A 25235-nucleotide genomic window follows, 5' to 3' on the forward strand; every position below is an offset into this window, starting at 1 on the left:
GACATGGTTGGATATTCACCGTGAACCGCAAGCATGGAAAGAGGAATTGGTCTGGTTGATTCAAAATTGCAAAGGAAAATCTATGCGAGCTGATATGGTAAAGCTGGCTATTGCGGAAACGGTGTATGGGATTTGGATGTATAGGAACTATGTTAGTTTTGGGAAGGATATTGATAGACTAAAATTTGGAACCAATATTATAGACACTAGCGTTCAAACGGACACTCTCGTGTCCGTTTGTCCGCTTTTCTTAATGCGCACAAGAGAGAAAAATGAATGTGTGTGTCTTTTTATGAAGTTTTTATTGTGCGTCACCTTTAGAATAATATTTTTTTAGACGCAATTAGCATAATTAAAATCAAGATGATAAATGTATGTTTTAAAAGTGTTTTAGTGAATTTTCTATACATAGTAATTTTATTATTCTCTGATATCAAACTAATAGAATTCTACTGAGAGATCACTTCTTTTTTGATGATTTTCACATATATCCACTTAAAAAGAATATTAAAAAAAATTATTTAAAAACAAAGTAAGATGCTATGTTTTCATAATTTACTACCAAAGTCGAGTAATCAACACTTAAAAAAAGTGTTTTGAGACCAATTTAACAATTCTAAAAATTTAAATGTTAAATAAAATTTCCCTCCCCTCTCCCCTCTCTTCCTCACCCTCCCTCTCCCTCCTTCTCTCTCCCCCTCTCCCTCCCTCCCCCTTTCTCTCTTTCCATCTTCTCTCTCTCTCTCTCTCTCTCTCTCTCTCTCTCTCTCTCTCTCTCTCTCTCTCTCTCTCTCTCTCTCTCTCTCTCTCTCTCTCTCTCTCTCCATCCCTCTCTCTCCCTCCCCCTCTCTCTTCCTCCCCCTCTCTCTAATATTAAAAAGGTAAAATTGGTGAGTCTAATTTTTTGTATTTCATATGTAGTTACAAATAGATGTAAGACTTGTAATTTAATCTTACTCTAAAAATATTTGTGATATTTTTATACTATTAACCAATCACCGTCATTTATATGACTTTAATATTTTTAAATTAGTTGTGTGACATGGTTGATAGATATGGTTATGATAAGAGTAATAATATTTTATGATAAATCGAAAAAAATGTCATATGAAAATATGGCTTAAATAACAACTCAATTACTTTTTGTTATCATGGCATGAGTGTCTTAAAAGTCAGAAATCAAAGTTATTGAAATAGTTAAATGCAAGTGATTGAAATAATAAAATAAAATAAAAATGTTGTCAGTTAGTTATTATATTACCATTAATAAAAAAACAACGTGTTTTTATTTTGCTTACCTTGTTTGAACACTAAAAGTGAAAATTGAAAACTAAAACATTTTTTGGAAGCTACAGTTTTAAATTGTCAATTTTAAAGTGTTTTTAAAAACAATTTTTGATTTTATAAAACACTGTCAAACATATCCTAAGTCATTAATAAAATACTTTGTTATGTCAAAATTAATTTTTCATAAGATGTAAATTACAACCGTTGAATTGAAATAAGATTGATATACACACTGCAATCACTAAAAAAATGATAATAAAAAACAAAATAGAATAATTGAAAGAAAGCATTTGGGACATTTTGATTCAATTATTCCCATGCTTTTAAATTTTTCATAAAAAGATGTTAGGGATCAATTTTAACAGCAATTTCGTGCATGCAAGCATATACAAATATATTCACTAAAACAAAAATTAACTTCTTTCATACCCCGATATTATTCACCAATCTATTTAATCTTTGTCATGATTTTATTATGACATATTTATCTTCTTTTATCCTGCAAATGAAAGCATACAGAAATAAAAATTTCAACCAAAACTGAAAGGGAAAAAACAGAAAGAAAGTGGATAGAGATTGACTAACACAAGATAAATTTTTCTCGTAACGACACTATATTCACTTTGTTCAATCTATTGCTCCAGTGATCAAATTTCACAGTGTAATAAAAATGATAATGAGAAAAATAGTTTTTGATAGAAGAGAAAGAAAATCTAAAATTATTGTCATAAAATTTACAGAAACACGCTTAAATAAAAAAAATAGCATGTGGTGGTTACTAATAATTGATTTTGTGGAAGTTAATAATAATCAGTTTTGTGGAGGTTAATAGTAATGAGTTTTATGGAAGTTATCAAATAAATTCTAAAATAAAATAAGGGTATAAATGATAAAAAAAAAGGTCAGACCAAGAGAGTGTATCCTCTTTATAGATGTAATATATGATAGTATATAGAGGGTGGGGTAAAATGAAAATTAGGCCTCACCTTGCCAGTCTAATGTTATAGTCGTGTAGGATGGCTGGACCCATTGGGGTCGCATTGTGTTAATTGTTTTTGAATTAATATACAAGTTTGTTGATTCAAAAAATAAAAATAAAAATATATTATTAATATTTTTAGTGATAATTAAATAGAGAGAGAGAGAGAAAAAATAAAATGAAAGTGAGAAAGTGTGGGAAAAAGAAACGTGAGAGAGATTTGAAATTTTAATCAAGAGAAAAAATGTGTATAGTAATATTTAATTGTGATAAAATTGGTGAAAGTTAAAAAATGAATGTCACATGTCATGGTGTAATAAGAGATGAGAATGAAAAAAATAAATATTACTACTTGATTACTTAAATGCCCGTTTCTTAGTGTAAATTATTTGTGGTGAAAGGAAAATTTAGGGAGTTTAAACAATTAATTTTGGTCCCTCTATTTTGGTGTTTTCATGATTTTAGTCCCCCTATTTTATTTTTAAACACTTTTGGTCCCTCATCCCCATTTTGGCTTAAAAAAAAACCAGTTATGTGTCACTTTTTAAAATACATAGTTCATCCTAAAGTAGGGATGGGAACCTAAAGTAAGAATGGGGAACAAAAAATATATTTTAAAATGTGATATATAAGTATTTTTTGTAGCCAAAGTGGGGATGATGGACCAAAAGTGTTTAAAAATAAAATAGAGGACTAAAATCGTGAAAACACAAAAATAGGGGGACCAAAACTATAATTTAACCTAATTTTTAATAGATAAATAATAGAATAGATAAATGCTTATAATAACATAGCTTCTGTTATAAAATTAACCAAAACAATATAGAGATGAAGGAGAGATGAAGGAGAGAAAGAGTAGAGAAAATGTAATATTGTATTATCATCTTTCAAGTAGTTCTCTTTACATTGCAAAGTGGTATCTATTTATAGGATATTAGGAAGATGAAAAATCATAACCTTACTATACCACTTAATAAGGAATATGAAGATGAAAGATAAGAATATATATGGACATCCACAATATTTATTCATAACACTCCCCCTTGGATGTCCATTGAGGATATGCCTCGTTAAAACCTTACTAGAGAAAACCCAGTGGGAAAAATTCTAGTGAAGGAAAAAGAGTACAATATCCCTTGAATGTGAATTGTCTCGTTAAAAACCTTACCAGGAAAACCCAATGGGACAAAACCATGGTGAAGGAAAAAAGAGTGCAAAACATATGTATTTCTCCCCCTCACGCAGACATTTACATGTGAGACGATATTCTTTGTAGTCGTTGCTTAAAATGTCTTCTTCGAAGTGACTTCATGTAGTGGTAATATTTATGCAGGATTTTATGAAGTTGTTTCCATGATTTGTTTCATAGATCTCCATGAAATGGTTGTACCATCACATGTAAATAAATAACCTCTTTCTGATCTACCATTGTGAGAATCTGACAAGTAACCTGCATCTCTAAGATAACGAAGTATATGTTTGACCGCTTTCCAATTTCTTCGTATAGGTGAATAATTCTATCTTACTTATAGATTGACCGCAAATGATATATCATGATGTGTATATTTATCAAGGTGCATTAGTACTCCAATTGCACTAAGATATGGTACTTCTGGACCAAGCAATTTTTATCCTTTTCTCGAGGCCTAAAAAGATCTTTCTCCACATCTAATGATCTAACAACCATATTGGAGTAGGAAACATGTGACATTTGTTCATATAGAATCATTTCAACACTTTTCTATATAGCCTTTTGATGTACAAATATTCTTTTGTCCACATGCTCAATTTAGAAACCTAGACATATTTTGTCTTTTCTAGGTCCTTCATCTCAAAATCTTTATTTAAACAATTTGTAGCTTTTGGAAGCTCTTCAGGAGTTTCAATAATACTAATGTCATCCACATAGACAACTATTATTGCAAATACTTTTCCACACCATTTTATGAAAATACAAGGACAAATTGAGTTATTAGTATATTCGTCATTTAGTAAATATTCACTGAGGCGATTATACCACATGCATCCAGATTCTTTCAGCCCATAGAGAGACTTGTTCAATTTTATGTAGTAGTTTTCTCGAGATCCACAACTACGTGCCTCTGGTATATTGAACCCTTCAGGGAGTTTCACATAAATGTCACTATTAAGTGAACCATATAAATAAGATGTCATTACATCCATCATGTTCAAATTAAGTCCTTCATGTGTTACAAGACTAATTAATCAAAAATTGATTGAATCCACTACAGGTGAATATGTTTTTATCAAAATCTATCTTAGGTCTTTGTGAAAATCATTGAGCAATAAATCAGACTTCATATCATTCTTATTTTTCTTTTTCACAAAAACTCATTTATATCCAATTAGTTTCACACCTTGAGGTGTTCAGACTATAGGTCCAAAAGTGAGTCACTTGTAAAGTGAGTTTAATTCTTCTTCAATTGAATATATTTATTTTGGCCAATTCTCACTTAGTCTACAATCTTTAATAGACTTTGACTCATGATCCTCGTTATCATTGATCACTTTTAGCGCTATATTGTATACAAAGACATTGTCAATATTGACTTTATTTAGTTATCTCAATTTCGATTCCATTCCATTTCATCCATGACATAATTTATCGAGATCTCTTTATTTCATATTTCAAGTACTTGATTTGTTCTTCTGGAACTGAAAATTAAATTAGATCAAAGTGCTTTTAGCATTTTCATATCCTCACTTGAGTCATTTTTAGTTTCTTTTCTTAGTAGAGGACTTTTAACATTGGAACCGACTTTCATACCACGCTTCAGGCGCATCAACAACTCATTTGCAATATTATATTATCCAATAGGAGAATCAACTTTGAGTGGAGTATTATCAGCTGATAATTTATTTCATAAACTTTGCAAATGAATAATATTTTGAACTTTTGGTTCATATTGATTTGTACGAGGATCAAGACAACAATTTATTTTAAATTGTTCATTTGAACTTCTTGTTCATGATTTTAGTTGTTCATTTGAACTTCTTGTTCATGATTTCAGCTGCTTATTCTCTCCCCCTAATATTGGGAAAATTAATTTATCAAGTGATAATCAGCCTACTGGGCTGCAATCCAGTATTTGATTATTTTCTCAAAATATATCCTCAAAATTGAGAGTCATATTAATTATATTTTTCCAATATTCTTTCGTGACTCATCTTAATGTATTATATTGGAGCAATTGGAAGATACACAACACATCCAAATATTCACTTAGATGAGAAGTATAAGAATAAATTAGGGAGGACTAAGATATAGTATACTGTTGGCTTAATGCGAATAAATATCTTAATATCATACTTTGGGTGTTTCAAATATATAATTTAGAATTGATGATCTCATAAGTATCAACCATATAATTAACTTTAGACGTTTAAAGAATGGATCTCCGGGTCCATTTTCTTTTTATGAACATATATTACATGATATTTAATATCAATTTTAATAATATATGTGATACTTATACAGAAATTTCTAAAAAAATCTAAAAAATAAGATCTTAGTCTAATTAGTTGAGAAAATAATTTCACAAACTTTTGGTTGTGAGTAGAGACATATGCATGCTATTTTAGTCTATGCAACAATTCATATCATAAAAATGCAATTTCTCAAATTTTCATTTTCCTTTAGAAACACACAAAAATTTAATGGATTGAAGAAACTTCTGGTTCTTCAATACAAATTATTCGCATCATATTATATCCAAGATGACCCAACCGGTTTTACCAATGACACATTTAAGTAAACTACTGGTTTACAATAACATGTGCTTAAATTGTATAATATAAGTGTAGTACAAGCCCGAGAGAAAAATCGATACCTTTTCTATTATACATTTTATGTCAAAATTCATTTGTGTAATACAAAGATATTCAATACCTCCCGTATAATTCAAAACCAATATAATAGTATCTCATTATTAAACACTTTAATCAAATACATTCATATGAACATATGATCATATAAGTATCAAACAGTTACCCCTTATAAAATTAAACATATTTAATCAAACAATATTATATCACTAAAATTATATCGTCATATAATTAATTTGATTCACTATCCTTCAGGGATGGATAAGTTCTTCAGGAACTATAAAAATAATTTGTTATAAACAATAATCTAAAAAATATATATAATCTTAAGTATTGAACGTTGAATTCTTCTGGAATTCATCAATTATTGATAAACACAATATTCGATTAAACTCAATCTTTGAACAATAATTTGGAGTTAGTTTAATAATCTTTAGTTCTACAAATATCACATCACAAACTATTTCCATAAACAATGGTCATTAAAAATTATGTTAGACGCTGGCCTATAGATCTAGAGGGGGGGGGGGTGAATAGATCTCACTAAGTTTTTACAGATTTTTCTACAGACTCGAGCGAAAGCGGTTCTGAATCGACTTGCGTCTATTCTGGACCGCTATTGCAAAGGTCGTATGTGTTTCAAAACCAAAGAGTAAGTGGAATTGATGGTGAAGTAATATGATAGCTAACCAATACGTTTAACAACTGAAATCCAATTAACTTCTAGATTGACAACTTTGATTTGCAATGCAGTAAGATTGGATTAAGCAAAAACACAAACACTTGGTGATAGGTTCAAATTGATAGTGATTCAAGTTGTGGTGAATTGTGATGTTTGTGCAGAACTTTAATTCACAATTTTAACACTTGAATCGTTGATCAATTTTGCACTTATAACCAATTATGAACAGAAAGTAAAAGAGAAAGTAAAAGCGACAAGAACACGATATTTGTTTAGGCAGTTCGTCGATCGTCCTCGCTACGACTACGTCTGCCCCCAATTCCAAATTGAAATTGGGTAATCTTTCATTAATGTTGAAAGTAGTATATACAAAGAAGATAACAAAGCGATAAACGATAAACCAATTATGTCGATCCTTTGAATCTTCTTCCCCCTTAATCTTGAGCCAGATCAAGGTTATCCAAGAGCTTCACTTTGATTCCCTTCTGCAGTGTCTTGATTCCTTGAACTCCCCGTTCCTCAATCGTTACACTCAGCCGAATCCTCAATGAACGCCTCTTGATAAAAACCCCCAAGAACCACCCGTCGTGGAGGACAAAACCCGCAGATTTTATTCACCAACAAACCCCACAAACCTTCACCCACTAGGAATCTTCAATTCCGTTCCATGGACGTTATCGAACTCATCACTAACCCGCAACGCAAGAATGATTATGTGTAATTGTGTTGGAGATGATGAAGAACGAAGATGAGAAGCGTTTGTGTATCTTTCAGTCGTTGGTGTTGCTTGAATAATTACCCTTGTACAATATATATGATTGCATAACAGTTAGAAACAAGAAAAACTGATTTTTGAACTTTCTTGATCAGTTAGGTCGACCACTTGTAGTGCTTAGGTCGACCTAACAGAGCTTGCAGAATTTTGCTCCCAGTTAGGTCGACCTGTTGAAGGAGTAGGTCGACCAGAATCCTCTTCTGATGCATTCTGGGGACATTTTCACAGATTAGGTCGACCTAGTTGCCATGTAGGTCGACCTAGCAGACTGATATGAAGATTTCTTCATTTTGAGTCGACCTAAATGGTCTGTGAGTCGACCTAGCAGAGGTATATGGATTTTCCTTCATTTTAGGTCGACCTAGATTGACCGTAGGTCGACCTAACTGCTGATTTTCTGCATTTTTCATGTCCAGCTTGTGTTGAGTCGACTTATATGCATAGTGGATCACCTTGTGCTTTCATGAGTGATCAAATGCTTTGCTTTTCTGATTCCTCCTTGTTGTTTGAATGCTCATTTGAGTTTGCCATAAATCAAAAACCTCTTTGAGTGTAATCTTGTATTCACATACTCCCCCTTTTTGATGATGGCAAACCAATAGTCAAAAGCTGACAAGGACTCAACAGAGCTCCCCCGTACATCCAGCATCTATCTCTCAACAGGGCAATCTCTCACCAAGGCTCCCCCGTACACTCAGCATCTATTGTATCTATCTCCCCCTTTGACAACATCAAAAAGAGAAACACAGAGAGCAGAGTAGGAGAGAAACAAGAAAAATAAAGAACACTGGTAGTCATAGAGATAGATAACATGTAAATGGTGAAATCATAAGAGCTAATCATGTTTTAAAGCAAGCTAACAACATACATAGTAGTTCAAGAGAATTATAAAAGAGAACATAGAGTGCTACATCATTTAACAACAAAACAAACAAAAAAAAGACTTAATGGCATGAAATGCAATGAAATGATGATATGATAAACGATATGTCCTAACGCCTGCCCCTTCTTCCTCTTCCTCTTTGAAATGTATGAGGTCGGTCTTCTTCAACCTGTTCCAACAAATCCAGCACAGACATGTTAAGAGTGTTGAAGCTTTGGCTGATGTTAGCATGACGATGCAATGCCGTTTCCTCAAACTGATTCTGCCTCAATATGGAGTTGGATGCAAACGTTTCAAAATCGTTCCTTTGTTCCTGAACCAAGCCGTACAGAGATTGGTATTGACGTTGTTGTTCCTCATATCTATCTTGTTGAAGCTGCTGCATTGTTTGAAATTGAAGCTGTTGAGTTTCAAAGTTCTGCTGTTGTTGAAGTTGCATAGCTTCAAGCATAGATATTATGTTGGATTGATCAGGAGGAGGTGGAGCAGTGTATCCCCAAGGAACTTCTTCCTGTTGAGACGGAACATATTGCCAATTTGGATCTGTGTCATGAGCTATGTCTTCCATGGTTTGATCCTCCTCATTTGCTATTTCTTGATCGTTTCCCTCTTCCTCATTTCCTACATTGTTTCCAAACTCCGTAGGATCATCATAGTTGTAGATAACCTTCCCTGTTCCTTTTTGAATGAGATAATAGGTTTTCCTAACAGGATTCCAATGATATCCCATGAGAGTCAAGGTGGTTTGTGAGAATTCCTGGGATTGATGTACGCGAGTGTAGTGTAAGTGATCAAGTCGCATACCAAAGTGATTGACAATTGTTTGAATGATTGAACCATAACACAGGGCTGTAGTTTTCTGTTTGACCTCATGAAACTTAGCAGCTAGGAAGTGAGGCCAGTGTAAACGCGTTCTATTTTGCAGCAGATACATGAGCACCACTTCATTTCTCTCAATTCTCGAATATCCTCCTGCCCTTGGTCGAATGATTCTTGAGATTACCCAGTTCAAGAGCCTAGGATCTCGCTTCAAATGACCAGCTGTTATTGTTTCATTTGGTCTGTCAAATACGGAAGGATCTTTGAGGATTGACTTCATGTAGGCCTCATGGTCATAGTTTCCCGGTACATCCCCGTCTACCATACGGAGTTCATCACCAACGATTGTCAGACCAAAGATACTAATCCAGACCCGTTTGTCGACAACATGCGATCTAGATCCCATTTTGAAACGGAAATTACAACCGTCTCCTTTTGAAAATACTGCATAGAAAGCCCTAACGGTATTTTCACAGTACGGGGTATCACATTGCAATAAGGGATGAATATTTTGATGTTCAATTAACGCAGCGACATCAGGGATATGCATGTTTTCGACAAGATTTGGATCATAAGTATATTGCTTAACAATTTTCCTTTTCATCTGCCACTTCTCAAAGTTTTCTCTACAATCAGGATGAACAAGAGCACTTACCGGTTGAGATGATGAACTGGAAGCAATTTCCTTTCCTTTTCTTGATTTTGGAGGCATGATTGGAGATGCTTTGAGTGAGAGAGGGATGATTTTTGATAGTTTAGAGTTTGAGGAATTAGGGTTAGCCGTACCAAAAGAGATGAGAATGAGAGGGAATGCAAGAATGGAATGTTTTGAATGCATGATATTGGGTCGGGTCGACCTAACAGGCCCAAATATGGAAAAATTTACGCAGTAGGTCGACCTAAAGTGAAGCTGGGTCGACCTAACAGAAGTAACAATACAAATGACCAAATTAGGTCGACCTAAATTGTGAGTAGGTCGACGCAACTGGACCTTTTTGGTTTTTCTAAAGAAGCTTCTTATGTAGGTCGACTCAAATACAGGGTAGGTCGACCTAAGTTTCTTTCAATGATGAAAATGCCTTAGAAATGTTTCTATATGATGTATTTTTGTTTTGTCATTTGCTTGAATGCACAACCATTGTATGTTATGAATGAAATGATGAACAAATATACATAAGTATTTGAGAAGAGTAGATAAGAGCACATGATGTCACTATAAGCATGTTAATTGATAGCATATTATAGCATCAATAAAATTTTTGGAAGTGAACAATAAACATGTTACCGCTTTCTCAATATGTAGGTGTTTTGTCATCATTGTGTGGAGTCTTCTTGTCAGTGTGCCATACTCCTAGATTTGATAATGAATTGATTTGATGGAATGTTTCACAGGTTGATTTTTGCGAAAAACTTGTCTAGTATTGATTCTTCAAACTATCTTCATAGATGACATATCAAAATTGGTATGTCTACCTATATGTGTCTTGAGCACCAGCTGTCAAGGAACTACCACCGTTCGGCGATGTCAAGACACTTTTCCTGCGAGATTAAATTAGAGTAGAAGGTCCCCAATCTTCATTGGGTCCTGGATGGTGAGTACACAATTTGTTGCACTTAGGCAACCATTGAAATACTCCTTTAGGAACTAAAATTCTCCTAAATTTGCATTTTTCAATGGTATGTCCCTTTTTGCAACAATAATGACAGGTAATATGATGAGAATATGGAGTTTTGCTAGTTGATACTTTTGGTACAAAAGTGTATTTACTATATAAAGGAGTATACGATCTTTTGAACTTGTTTGGATCAACCGCAAAAGTCACTTTTGGTTGTAGAGCCTTGTCTAACTTGGCTTTTAGATCTCTCACTTCTTTTTGCCAAATGTGACATGTCTCACAACCAAACCATGATGTAGGATCTAATTCAACTTTGTCCTTTTGAATGTCTAGCATAGATTGTTTTAAAGCTTCCATATCCCTTTCGGTTTTCTCAACTTTTGATTCAAGATATGAAAATATTTTCTTATTTGAGGCCAAAAGTTTGAAAGCTTTAATTGCATCTCTATGTAATTCTTCAAAAGCAAGTTTTAGTTGAGAATGAGATACCTTATCTACGAGTTCAGGTTTAAGATGACTTACAGCTTTCTTTTTCTTGTTTTGATGAGCCATGAAACATATGTTTGCTGATTCTTCTTCATCGCTTGACGAGCTTTCACTAGATGAATCACTTTCCCATGCTATGTAAGCTCTTTTAGATTTGTTATGACCTTTGCTTTGGTTCTTCTCATTTTCTTTCTTAAGGTATGGACAATCCGGTTTGTAGTGACCGGCTTTCCCACAATTGAAGCAAAGACCTTTGATCTTTCCTTTGTTGTCGTCATCTTGTTTGAACATGTTTGATTGCTTTCTATAGTTGATCAATCCTTTGTCGGAATGTTTTGCTCCATTTTTCTTTAGATATTTGTTGTATCTTCGCACAAACAGTCCCATTTCCTCATCATCGGAGTCTTCGTCATCACTTGTGTCACTATCCTTTGGCTCTCGTTTTGAGGTCTCGGAGCTCGAAGCTTTTAGAGCTATTGACTTCTTCTCTACCTCTTTTTCCATGTTCTTTTCTTTCTTTGTCCTCTTCTCATGCATGTCAAGGCATTTAAGATGCTGTTCATGTTCCTCTAGTTTACCAAAGAGAGTGGTAATGTCTAAAGTGTTGAGATCATTTGCTTCCTTAATTGCTGTAACTTTGGGCTGCCATTCCCTGTTCAAACACCTTAAGATTTTGTTAGTAGCAACTGCATTGGAAACAGGTCTATCAAGAGAATTTAATCGATTTTTCAGGTGAACGAATCTTTTCTGCATGCTTTCGATGGTTTCACCATCTTCCATGTGGAAAAGTTCGAACTCTTGAGTTAACGTATTGATCCTAGCTAGTTTGACATCATCCGTTCCCTCGTGGGCAACTTGCAATGTGTCCCACATAGCTTTAGCTAATCTACAATGGGAAACGCGATAGTATTCATCAACTCCTAGAGCTGAGATTAGAATGTTTCTCGCTTTCCAATCGTATGCATATTTCTTTTCATCTTCAGCATTCCAAGTATCTTCTGGTTTTGGAACAACTGCACCAGCTGCATTTGTCATAGTGATCTGAAATGGACCATTGACAATAGCTGTCCAGATGTTCCTATCAATTGCATTGATATGGACACACATACAATCCTTCCAATAGCCGTAGTTTTCTCCGTTGAAAACTGGAGCTCTATTATGAGCCCCTTTAGGTCCAGAAGCCATCTTTCCAATAAGTGTTTCACGTAGCACGGAATAAACCAGAGCTCTTGATGCCACTTGTTAGACGCTGGCCTATAGATCTAGAGGGGGGGGGGGTGAATAGATCTCACTAAGTTTTTACAGATTTTTCTACAGACTCGAGCGAAAGCGGTTCTGAATCGACTTGCGTCTATTCTGGACCGCTATTGCAAAGGTCGTATGTGTTTCAAAACCAAAGAGTAAGTGGAATTGATGGTGAAGTAATATGATAGCTAACCAATACGTTTAACAACTGAAATCCAATTAACTTCTAGATTGACAACTTTGATTTGCAATGCAGTAAGATTGGATTAAGCAAAAACACAAACACTTGGTGATAGGTTCAAATTGATAGTGATTCAAGTTGTGGTGAATTGTGATGTTTGTGCAGAACTTTAATTCACAATTTTAACACTTGAATCGTTGATCAATTTTGCACTTATAACCAATTATGAACAGAAAGTAAAAGAGAAAGTAAAAGCGACAAGAACACGATATTTGTTTAGGCAGTTCGTCGATCGTCCTCGCTACGACTACGTCTGCCCCCAATTCCAAATTGAAATTGGGTAATCTTTCATTAATGTTGAAAGTAGTATATACAAAGAAGATAACAAAGCGATAAACGATAAACCAATTATGTCGATCCTTTGAATCTTCTTCCCCCTTAATCTTGAGCCAGATCAAGGTTATCCAAGAGCTTCACTTTGATTCCCTTCTGCAGTGTCTTGATTCCTTGAACTCCCCGTTCCTCAATCGTTACACTCAGCCGAATCCTCAATGAACGCCTCTTGATAAAAACCCCCAAGAACCACCCGTCGTGGAGGACAAAACCCGCAGATTTTATTCACCAACAAACCCCACAAACCTTCACCCACTAGGAATCTTCAATTCCGTTCCATGGACGTTATCGAACTCATCACTAACCCGCAACGCAAGAATGATTATGTGTAATTGTGTTGGAGATGATGAAGAACGAAGATGAGAAGCGTTTGTGTATCTTTCAGTCGTTGGTGTTGCTTGAATAATTACCCTTGTACAATATATATGATTGCATAACAGTTAGAAACAAGAAAAACTGATTTTTGAACTTTCTTGATCAGTTAGGTCGACCACTTGTAGTGCTTAGGTCGACCTAACAGAGCTTGCAGAATTTTGCTCCCAGTTAGGTCGACCTGTTGAAGGAGTAGGTCGACCAGAATCCTCTTCTGATGCATTCTGGGGACATTTTCACAGATTAGGTCGACCTAGTTGCCATGTAGGTCGACCTAGCAGACTGATATGAAGATTTCTTCATTTTGAGTCGACCTAAATGGTCTGTGAGTCGACCTAGCAGAGGTATATGGATTTTCCTTCATTTTAGGTCGACCTAGATTGACCGTAGGTCGACCTAACTGCTGATTTTCTGCATTTTTCATGTCCAGCTTGTGTTGAGTCGACTTATATGCATAGTGGATCACCTTGTGCTTTCATGAGTGATCAAATGCTTTGCTTTTCTGATTCCTCCTTGTTGTTTGAATGCTCATTTGAGTTTGCCATAAATCAAAAACCTCTTTGAGTGTAATCTTGTATTCACAAATTATTCTTTGAGCAATCCTTCAGGGATATGTTATTAGTATAGATGCAATCCTTCTAGGATTCAATAATATCATGATGAAATTCTTCTAATATTATAGATACAATATTTTAAGATGTGATAAATCCTTATTTTAAAACTTTAACTCTTCGGGAATTATATATCACAATTGATCTTCGTAGTGATAAAAAAAATTGTGTGTGGGTAGTTCTTCAGGAACTCAATCACAATAGTTCTTCATGAACTCAATCACATTTTGTAGTTCTTCAGAAATTATATATCAAACTCAATATTATCCTTCTAGGATATTTGATATGTTCTTCAAGAACTATATAACAAACTTAATACTATCTTTAATGGATATTTGTTAAGTTCTTCAGGAACTATATAACAAACACGTTATTTTGTAATCATTTAGAGAATATTGATAATCTAATAAGATATAATATCAAAATTCAACACGGATAATGAGAAAGAAAAATAATAAAATAATTACCTAATATTACCTCTAACACTTAGGACTTCAAAATTTTTTTCTTCCAAGTTTGGTAGAGCTTCGTGCTGATAACGTGTTATAAAATTAACCAAAACAATATAGAGATGAAGGAGAGAAAGAGTAGAGAAAATGTAATATTGTATTATCATCTTTCAAGTAGTTCTCTTTACATTGCAAAGTGGTATCTATTTATAGGATATTAGGAAGATGAAAAATCATAACCTTACTATACCACTTAATAAGGAATATGAAGATGAAAGATAAGAATATATATGGACATCCACAATATTTATTCATAACAGCTTCAATATTTTTTCATGATTTTTTGCGTGAACTTTATCATATTTTAATGATTTATCAAAAATAAAATAAAATAATGGACCCTCTAGATTAATAATTTAAATATATTTTTATATCATTTTATATTCATTAGTTAATGAGACCACTTAGTTTTCAAACATTTCAATTAACTTATTAAATATCAGTCATCAATCGTTAACTAATAACTATCAACTATAAACTACCAATATCAAATATTTATCAGCTAGTTTTTACTAGAGAGAGCTTAGGTCTTAAAATTTTGATTTTTTTAAATTAATAATAATAAGATAAATTAATACCCTAGGTTCTCTAAGCATGTTATCATTCATTTAAATGATAGATTAATGTCTAATAAGGAGATTATGAGCACTAATCTAATCATCCTAATCCATATTTAGTGAAAGTGGCATGGTTTAGTAATTACCCTTAAGAAGCAAAAGTGATAGTGGAAATTCCAAGACCAACTATAAAAGCCCGAAATAGGAAGGATTTTCTCATTTTCCAAAATCACTTCTCACTTTAAAGTTAAGAAATTTCTCAAAGAGATGAGAGAGATAGAGATAAAGAGACAAAGAGATAGAGATAGAGAGAGAGATAGGCCATATAGAGAGAGAAGAACGAGAGGAGGTTTTGGATACATGAACGAGTTTAATAGCATGTGAAGATTGATGGAACATTAAGAGTGCATACAAGCTAGTAAGAGGTTGTTTATCAAAGATCATCTCAACCTTCTTACCATCATCTCCAAATTTGATTTTGAAACTCTAAGGTGGGGTTCCCTTAAGGTTTCAATTTGGAATAACCATCTAGTTTATTGCATTTTAGAATTTAGGTTTTTAACCTTTATTTTAATGCATGTTTGATTAATTCCTTGACATGATTATGTGTTAAAACCTATTGTCATGTGAACTTGTGGGCTATATATGTGTTCTAGTTGATTGTTATGCATTTGGAGCTGAGTTGGATGATTAAGAATGATGTGGGAGGTTCTGAAAATGAGTTGTATGCAAAAACTAGGTATTTTTAGTTTGGGTGTTGTGATAATCAATTACCTGCATAAGAATAGGGTTTAGAGACCGTTTTGGGGGCTGGTAATCGATTACCACATATTGGAAATCAATTGCCACTTATTGACTTGGAAAATTTGAAGTAGAATTGGAATTAACGTATCTTGAGTTTCATAATTAAAAATGAGATGCAATCAGATGCATTGGAAAGCTAGTTTAAATCTCTATCCTATGGTGATGCTTTGATAATGCTTGCATGCATGTTGGTTCTTTGTGAGTTGACCATGCCTTTTCATGCTTATTTATGTGCTATGTTTCTATATAAAATAAATGAAAACAACATGTATTTGTGTATAACTCAGGCTGGCACGCCCGTGTTGGGATGCGCGACCTGACCATGTTGACCCCAAACTTAAGGAAACTTCTTGATTCATTCAAACAAAGTCATAACAGTCATCGTGCCTTGTTCCAATGGATTGAATCATATTGGTATAACATTCAAGAATTTAAATAAACATAGGGTAATCATTATAAGACCCAATCGTGTGTAATTCAAGTAACAAAGTAAAGTGAACAACTGAGGTGATAATAACCCTAGTAGGAAATGTGAAGTGTCGAGTCGTACTTTGATCGTATGAATATGTACCTATCCTGAATGAGTTTAATCGCACTCTTATAAGGGTGCGATAAGAAAATCTCACTTCGAAAGGGGGCGTAATGTGGGATCGCACTCCCAGACGGGATGTAATGCGATAATTGCACTTCCTGACAAGGGTGTAGTACGATGGGATGAATCTCAAATGAGACGATTTTACTATGTGAGATATGTATTCAACTTGCACTTCTATGTGGCACGTAATGTGATGCCCGCACTCCTTGATTTGGGCAAAATGCAGTTAGTTCTTTGGACAAAAAACCTTTCCTGGAATGGCCGTAAAGGTGAGTATGTTGGATACTCTCACATAGATAGTAGGAGGTTTTATACCTCAGTTGTATTTTATTACAGTTAATTCCGTAAGTATTATGACTAGAGAGTCGTGATAGTTTTAGGCAACCCTAGAGCCGAGTCGACTTATGATTTAATTGGAACTTCACGCTAAGATGTAACATCTCACCCTATTGTTGTTGATTATTTTCAGATAAGCAGGTGACGAGCAAAGGAAACGACAAAATGTCGTAGAAAGATGAATAACTTGTCTCATTTATATTTATTTTGCTATGTATTTTTATTATCAAACATCTTATACTATAAACGTACTTATGTTATGTATGCGCGATGTTCAAGTACTCATGGTGGATGCGTACTATTGTATTATGTCCAGTGTCAACATTAACACCTTAAACTTGATAATTCTAGATGTATGAATTTGGAGTGTTACATCTTTGAATTGGGTTATTTGTTTATGCAAAAGTAAATTTATTTTATTTTGAAAAACCTCATTATAAAAGTTTTTTTCTTCTAAATTTTCAGACAACATTAAATATATAAGAGGTTGTTTGTTTCACTTAAAAAAAGATTTTTTTGAATATTTTTAAAATATATTTTTTTTTTAAATTTGCATTTTATAAATTAAAAGATAAATTTTAATAATTTGTAACATAAATATGGACTATTAAAAATTAAAATATAGTTGAAATCATAATTTTTTTTTAAAATATATCTCAAAAATATTTTTTATAAAAAATTATTTGAAATAAATTAAAATGAAATATTTTAAAAAAAATTAAAAAGAATTATAATAAAAGATGAATAACTAAAATAACTAACGATAATTATTTAAACTAATTTTTTATGTAATTTTTTTTTTAAATTTATGTACAATTTCTAAATAAAAATATAAAACACTATAAAAACTATTAAAAAAAAATTAGAAGATAGGGAATTTTTTTTTTTGATCAAAGATAGGGAAATTTTTAGATAGACACAAACATAATATAACATATTTACACATAATAAATTACAATTTTTTATTAATTATAAAATAAAAATAAAATTTATAAGTAATTTTATCTGTAGCGCTTTAGAAACTTTTGCTTCCACGGTGATAATAACCGATAACGCTGGCAAAACCAAAAGCTACCTCAACTCAATTAGCTTCATCTCAACGCACGTTTAAACCCTCGTTTCTGTTTGTTTCCGCGCGCAGTGCACGGAACCTAGGTTTTCTACCTTCCCAAAATCGCAGCGAACCTTGATTCAATTCCTTTCCTTCACCAAAACCCTAAAAACGAAAATAACTCACCATATTTGAACCTCTTGCATCTTCTTCATCTTCCATCTTCTTCCTCAGTCGCTCGCATTTTCTTCCATCCACGACCTATTTCCTATGCTTCACACCGTCCGCACTGTGTCTTTAGGACACACTTCCACTTCATTCTTTCCCTTCAAACCTTCTCACCCTTCTTCTTCATTCGCATTCCACATGGAGCAAACTCCTATTTTATCTTTCAAGATAAAGCAGTCTAACCAACCCCGCATCACTTGTCAGGCATCATCACAAAAACACGAAGCTAATGCAGTTTCTCCGAGGTTCAATTTTGCATTAGTATTCACGGCATTTGTTTTATACTTGTCACAAATTAATGCAATGTTTACAATCTTAATGTTGTGTGTGTAGAAATGAAGAATCAGCTGTTCATGGACTATCAGAAACGATTGTTGGGGTTTTGGGTGGAGGTCAACTCGGTCGCATGCTTTGTCAAGCTGCGTCTAAGATGGCAATTAAGATCGTGGTTTTAGATCCTCAGGAGAATTGTCCGGCTAGCTCTTTGTCCTATCAACACATGGTTGGAAGTTTTGATGATAGTGCAACAGTAGAGGAATTTGCAAAGAGGTTCATGTTTTTTTTTGGGCGTGTTTTTGTAATATATGTTACTTTGAGACTTTAAGTTGTATGTCATTTGACTAGTATTGGATTGAAATGGTGTTCAGGTGTGGAGTTTTAACTTTTGAAATTGAACATGTCAATGTTGCCACGCTGGAAAAACTTGAGAAACAAGGAGTTGTATGTCAACCTAAAGCCTCTGCTATACGAATTATTCAGGTATTATATTGGTGGAGTTTTTGAAGTTTTGGTTTGCAGAGTTAGATGAGAAAATTACGGCTAGATGTTTTTATTTTTAGCCTTTATAGTGAAATCATTTCGTGCTCCTCATAGGCTTGTTAAGGCAAGAATAATGATGATGTCGAACTCTTAATTATTTCTTTGATGATACAGGATAAGTATCTACAAAAGGTTCACTTTTCAAAGCATGGCATTCCACTTCCTGAATTTATGCGGGTTTGTAATGTTTTTCTCAGTTCCAATAATATTTGAAAATTCATCTTTAGGATTCAAATTAATAGAATGAAAAATGCATGGAACAGTTAGATGATCTTGAAGGTGCTAAGAAAACAGGGGAACTTTTTGGCTATCCTCTTATGATCAAGAGTAGGAGACTAGCTTATGATGGACGAGGAAATGCAGTTGCAAAAAGTGAAGAGGAACTAGCTTCTGCTGTGGATGGTAATTAGTGTTTAGCTGTATGTTTATTCTTTCTTTAAGAAAGTGAGAAGAGGAAAAACTTTTCTTTGAGTTAATACAAGTTGTCTTTCAAGTAGTAGAAGAAAAACGTTTTCTGCCTATTTGATAGATGCAAATTTATTTTGTTTTAATTATTTAAATTCTGCCTATTTGATATATGCAAATTTATTTTATTTTAATTCTTTAAATTCCCCCCAAACTTTGCAGCACTTGGAGGATTTGATCGTGATTTATATGCTGAAAAATGGGCACCTTTTGTCAAGGTTTGTATCTAAATCTTGTTATTGACCGTGATAGTGAATTGGTTCCAATTCACGATTCACAATTTGTATGATGTAAAACAATATTTCTGGCATTAAGCCAACACATCTGAAATTTATGTATGCCGTGACCAATTTATTTGTGATGACTATGGTATTGGTTCTCAATCAGATAACCGTGCCTTCTTTTTTATTGTGTAATCTCTAGTGTTGACCTCCTATATCGGGTTTTCTTTCAATAAATGGGAATTGTTTTAGGATGTTACTTATTCAAATTCTATACAGTGCTTACACCACATGCTGAATGCTCTTATAAGTAAACATTCTTGTCATATTCTTGAGTGATTTAATGTATTTTCCTGTGTTTCTTTGTCCTAAATTAATGGCAGGAATTAGCTGTCATTGTTGCGAGAGGGATAGACAATACAATTTCATGCTATCCTGTTGTTGAAACTATTCACAGGTAATACGCAGAACAGGTACATGTTATTAATGTGGAACATTAAAAAAAAATGAACCAGATTCAAAACATAAATCATGATAAGACTAATAAAAAATGTACAATTTCAGCTTTCCTTATACATCTGTTTAAGGATTTTTTTGTTTGTTTTAGGGACAACATATGTCACATAGTTAAGGCTCCAGCAGATGTAAAATGGAAGATTAGGGAGCGTGCCACCGAAGTTGCTTTCAATGCTGTCAACTCTTTAGAAGGCGCTGGTGTGTTTGCTGTTGAATTGTTCTTGACTGGCGACGGACAGGTTGTGAATTTATTAGTTCATTAACTCTGAACGTGCCTCAATATTTTGTTCTTCTAAAATTCTATAATAGCTTCTTTATACTAGTAAATTTTTATGCTCCTGCAATTGTGTTATGTTGTCTGTTAATCCAAAAGTGATAATGATTGTGTGTGTTTCTCGGCAGATTTTATTAAATGAAGTTGCACCTAGACCTCACAACAGTGGGCATCACACAATTGAATCTTGCTACACCTCACAATATGAGCAACATTTGCGGGCTGTCGTTGGTCTTCCTCTTGGCAATCCATCTATGAAAACTCCAGCTGCGATCATGTACAATATATTAGGTGAAGAAGAGGTATTATTAGCATATAAGTTTTATCCAAATTCATTTCTTTAGGAGTCTCAATTGTAAGGTTAGCGGAAGTTTCATTTTCGCCCATTTTTGTGGGACACTAATATCATATTCACTTGGGATTGACAATATTTCATCATCATCATCACTAGGCACATTGTTTGAAGGGAATGGTGCAATTCCTAATGACTATTTAAAAATGAAAAGTAATTTAGTTATTTCTGTTATATTCATGCTAAAGGAATAACACAATTTCTAGTTAAATGCTTGTTAGAATGTAAGAACACTAAATCAGGTGTCAAATCTTTGTGCTAGAACCCAAGCAAAATATGTCGATTTCCCCCGTTTTTCTTTTGGTCCGGACTCCGGAGTTGGATGACAGTTGTATACTTGTAATCTTTAGTTTTAGTTCATTCATTACTTGTTTGAAGATCATTCTATTCATGTATCACTTTTTAAGACTCTTGTCCATCAAATCTTAATGATTTTAGGGGGAGCTTGGTTTTCAATTGGCTCATCAATTGATGACGAGGGCATTGACCATCCCTGGTGCTTCTATTCATTGGTATGATAAGCCAGGTAAATTTGTGGTTAAGTGGCAATTTTAGGTTGCTTAGTTCCCTCTGATTTGTTGCTGCTTGATATAACCTGTATGGCCAAATATACAATATTTTGTAATGATAATGTGTCAGAAATGAGAAAACAACGAAAAATGGGCCACATAACAGTTGTTGGGCCTTCCCTAAGCAATCTTGAAGGCAATCTTGCAACAATAATACAAGGGGAAAAATTAGATGACAAGACTGCAGGTTATTGACACAAACTCTTTATGTTAATATATTTGAATTTTAAAGTTAAAAACTTGTTATTCCCGCACATAACAATTTTTTTGTTTATTAAAATTAAATGTAGTAGCTCCACGCGTGGGGATTATAATGGGCTCTGATTCAGATCTGCCTGTTATGAAAGAAGCTGCTAAAATCTTGGAAATGTTTGGGGTGCCTCATGAGGTAAGATTGTTTAAATTTCCTCTGGGGAAGGGACCATCCTGTGTCAAGTTGTTTAGTGATACCTAGATGTTCATTTCATATATCAAATTTCAGGTAAGAATAGTTTCAGCACATCGAACTCCAGATCTGATGTTTCATTATGCCTCATCTGCTCATCAACGAGGCATTCAAGTTATAATTGCTGGTGCTGGTGGTGCAGCACACTTGCCTGGTAAATTGCTTCAAGTGTGTTTGTATAATTAACGCAAAGATCAACTGTCTTAATGGCATTTATTATTGATTAAGTTTCCAAATCTCAGGAATGGTGGCTGCTATGACCCCCTTGCCTGTAGTTGGTGTTCCTGTACGTGGTTCTACCCTCGACGGAGTTGATTCACTCTTGTCAATTGTCCAGGTACAGATTTCAGTGATCTTTACATATTCGATTCTTACTTTCTGCGCTCCATATAATTGCTTTTCTAATGAAATAAGATAATATTTAGTATTATACTTCTTTTTAAAAGATTACGATCAATGTTTTTTTTTTAACTGGGAATCCTCGTGAGTGAACGATTTTATGTCGTTTTTTTGTAAGTTGACAGAAAGACTAGTAGAATTTCTATAAAATTTGTACTATCTTTGAAGTCTCTATCACCACTAAGGAGTCTGGTAATTTTATGAAGGTTAATATTGTCGGTTATTGTATGTCAATGAAAGATGCCTTTATTCAAGATCAAGACTAAAAAATGATCAGTAGATGTTTTCTTTTAAAAGGTTGTATTTTTAAAAACAAAGTTGTGAGAAGCATAAACAGTTCCAAGAAATTGGTTAGTGATGAGTTTGGCAACACCTAAATCCTGAAGCACTTGAGAAGTTGTTTTGATAATCAGTTAATCCACATTTTAAGGCAGATTTTCAATCACTATACTTGCTAGATGCTAAAAACCAATCAAGACTTATCTTCACGTTTTCCCTTGCACCCCTTTTCTTACACATTTCTTGTAACAATATCCTCCCATCCCTTCGACACTACCCTTGTGTTGCCTTGCTTTGCTTTGTTTATGTTTATGCTTTGAGGAAGTGATTGCACGACGTGAATGAACCAAAGACGTGAGATCATTGCCATATATAGACTGATAAAATCTTCTAGCAGACTAATCAGGATTCATGTCCACTGTAGGAATGGTATTTTTGCAATTACTTATACTCTACATGTAATTGTTTCTTACAAAAAAATATGATTGTTGGGTGTGTAGATGCCAAGAGGTGTCCCTGTTGCCACCGTTGCTGTTAATAATGCAACAAATGCTGGGCTGTTGGCAGTGAGGATATTGAGTGTTGCAGATGAAAATCTAATGTCAAGGTCAGCCTCTCTCTGCCTCTCTTCCTTCATGTGAATCTGTGATCTAAAATTTGTATATTGAAATATAAAATTCACATAAAGGAAAAAGCGGAATTTTTTTTACACTTCCCACTTACATTGATGTAACATTTATATTGCTATGCAGGATGATCCAATATCAAGAGGACCAAAAAGAAAGCGTATTGAGGAAAGGAGAGAAGTTAGAAAAAATTGGTTGGGAATCCTACTTAAACCATAGTAATTAGTTGAACAACCCATTGATTTTGTGCTTCTTTTTGGTTTAGTCACATTTTTGGACAAGTACAGAGTTTTTAGACCCGGTGTATCAGTTAGTAGTTAGCAGGAGAGGAGAAAATATAGTCTAGTAGAATTAGTTTCCAGAGTCTTTGCATCTATTTGTTATTCCACTCATTGTTGTAATGTTGCTTTAAATGTTTTTGTTGGTTAACTGCAGAATTAAACACACCTAATTGAGGCTTAATTCAGGTTATTTACTTCCTGTAACTTTTTGTAGTGCTTGTTGTATTTCTGAGGTAGGTTTCTCAAATTTGCATGGCATTTAAAATGTCAAGCCAATGGCAACTGAGTATGCTGTACGGATACTAATGGAGAAGTTAAAAATATGTTATATTTTTTTGTACTTTTTTATCAAGCATGATGCTACCAATTTCAGAGTTATGGTAAAACTGCAATTCATATAAAACTGGATGTAACCTTTGTTGGTTATCCTAAATTATTATTTAAAAAAAAAACATTTCGCAAGGATCAAAACTAAACACAATATCGAATCTAAAGCTTACACATAGATACCTTATTTTCTCAGAAACTACTAGGTATATCATCAATCTTAACTACTTGATAAAGCTCTTGATACAATTATGCAATCTTTTACAAAAAAAATATTATGCTTTATTTATAAATTATTAATTTTATAATATAAAAAATGTATCTTACAAAAGCATCTAAAGTAATGAACACATTGGTAAAATCTACGGATAAATTATGTGCATCACATTTAAACATCAATTCATTTACACAGTTCAATTTAAATAAATAAACTATCATTGAATATTTTGAAAGGATTTTACACAGTCCCATAAAGCCTAAGAGTGTCGGGGTTCTGGCCAATTCAAAATTGTTTGAAATTTTTTCGGATCTGATGCAACATATCTAACAAAAATCACATGACCTAAGTAATTAACTTTATCCACTATAAAAACACACTTAGATAACTTGGCAGCATAAACATATGATTTTAATAAGTTAAAAACAACTTTCAAATTAACCTAAGTAATTAATTTTATCCATTATAAAAACACACTTAGATAACTTGACAGCAAAAGCATATGATTTTAATAAGTTAAAAACAACTTTCAAATGAACTAAGTGATCGCTCATGTTAGAACTGTAAATCAAGATGTTATAAAAAAACACTAAAACAAACCATCTTAAGTAAAGGTATAATAAATCGTTCATTGGTAATAGAAAAGTAGATAGGGCATTAGTGAGCCTGAACGACATCGCAAGCAATAAAGTTTATGTGTATGAGTTGACATATTTGGGGAAGGTTGTAAGATTTGGGTGATATTTTGGATCTCCCTTCAAGGTTACTGCAGTGTTGTTGTGGGTAATTGTGATGGATGTGATTGAAAAATATTCCTGAATTAGCCCAATAGGTAACAAGTAAAAAGGGAGGGCAAAAGGTTGATCTTGTAGAGTAATCTTAAAATTATTGCAGATGACTTTGACATTGTAAATGAGATCCATTACCAACAATCACGGAAAATTGTGGGATGGCGTAGCTATTATGTTGGGATGTTTTGCAATGTGGGGTGTCAAATATTATGAGTGCTTCCAGTGTCAACGAGGACCATCACTGACAATCCTCCGATTAGGCTTTGGAATTTAAGAGTTTTGGAGGGGGGGGGGGGGGAATTGACCAGTCAAAACTTGAGTTGAAACTTAAAAATAAGTATCACTATGATTCGCTTTAACAACTTCTGTTTTGATGTAAACCTCATTCAATTGGTCTGA

General features: G+C 33.6%; 1 protein-coding gene across 2 annotated transcripts; it reads left to right on the top strand.

The window, feature by feature from the left end:
- Nucleotides 1-18001: 18001 nt before the first annotated feature.
- LOC131644161 (phosphoribosylaminoimidazole carboxylase, chloroplastic) lies at nucleotides 18002-23691 on the top strand. 2 transcript variants are annotated; one of them, XM_058914581.1, is made up of 16 exons: nucleotides 18002-18500; nucleotides 18589-18804; nucleotides 18903-19014; nucleotides 19189-19251; nucleotides 19338-19476; nucleotides 19702-19757; nucleotides 20144-20217; nucleotides 20368-20515; nucleotides 20679-20852; nucleotides 21341-21428; nucleotides 21542-21658; nucleotides 21762-21859; nucleotides 21953-22070; nucleotides 22159-22253; nucleotides 23095-23201; nucleotides 23347-23691. In XM_058914581.1, exons 1-16 carry the CDS (start codon nucleotides 18298-18300, stop codon nucleotides 23444-23446), a joined length of 1908 nt encoding a protein of 635 aa, XP_058770564.1. In that variant the 5' UTR covers nucleotides 18002-18297; the 3' UTR covers nucleotides 23447-23691. The 2 variants fall into 2 exon arrangements, with proteins under 2 accessions (XP_058770564.1, XP_058770565.1); XM_058914582.1 differs by having other exon boundaries at nucleotides 18003-18500; nucleotides 21765-21859.
- The last annotated feature ends 1544 nt before the right edge of the window (nucleotides 23692-25235 follow it).

This window comes from Vicia villosa, linkage group LG1 (genome assembly GCF_029867415.1).
Source record: "Vicia villosa cultivar HV-30 ecotype Madison, WI linkage group LG1, Vvil1.0, whole genome shotgun sequence".
Taxonomy (NCBI): Eukaryota; Viridiplantae; Streptophyta; class Magnoliopsida; order Fabales; family Fabaceae; genus Vicia; species Vicia villosa.

Bases quoted from the DNA above. Each gene is read 5' to 3' on its own strand.
- LOC131644161 (XM_058914581.1), top strand. From the start codon at position 18,298: ATGCTTCACACCGTCCGCACTGTGTCTTTAGGACACACTTCCACTTCA. The intron at 21,860-21,952 runs GTAAGATTGTTT...ATCAAATTTCAG, and splicing joins TGTTTGGGGTGCCTCATGAG to GTAAGAATAGTTTCAGCACA. The intron at 22,071-22,158 runs GTAAATTGCTTC...TCCAAATCTCAG, and splicing joins TGGTGCAGCACACTTGCCTG to GAATGGTGGCTGCTATGACC.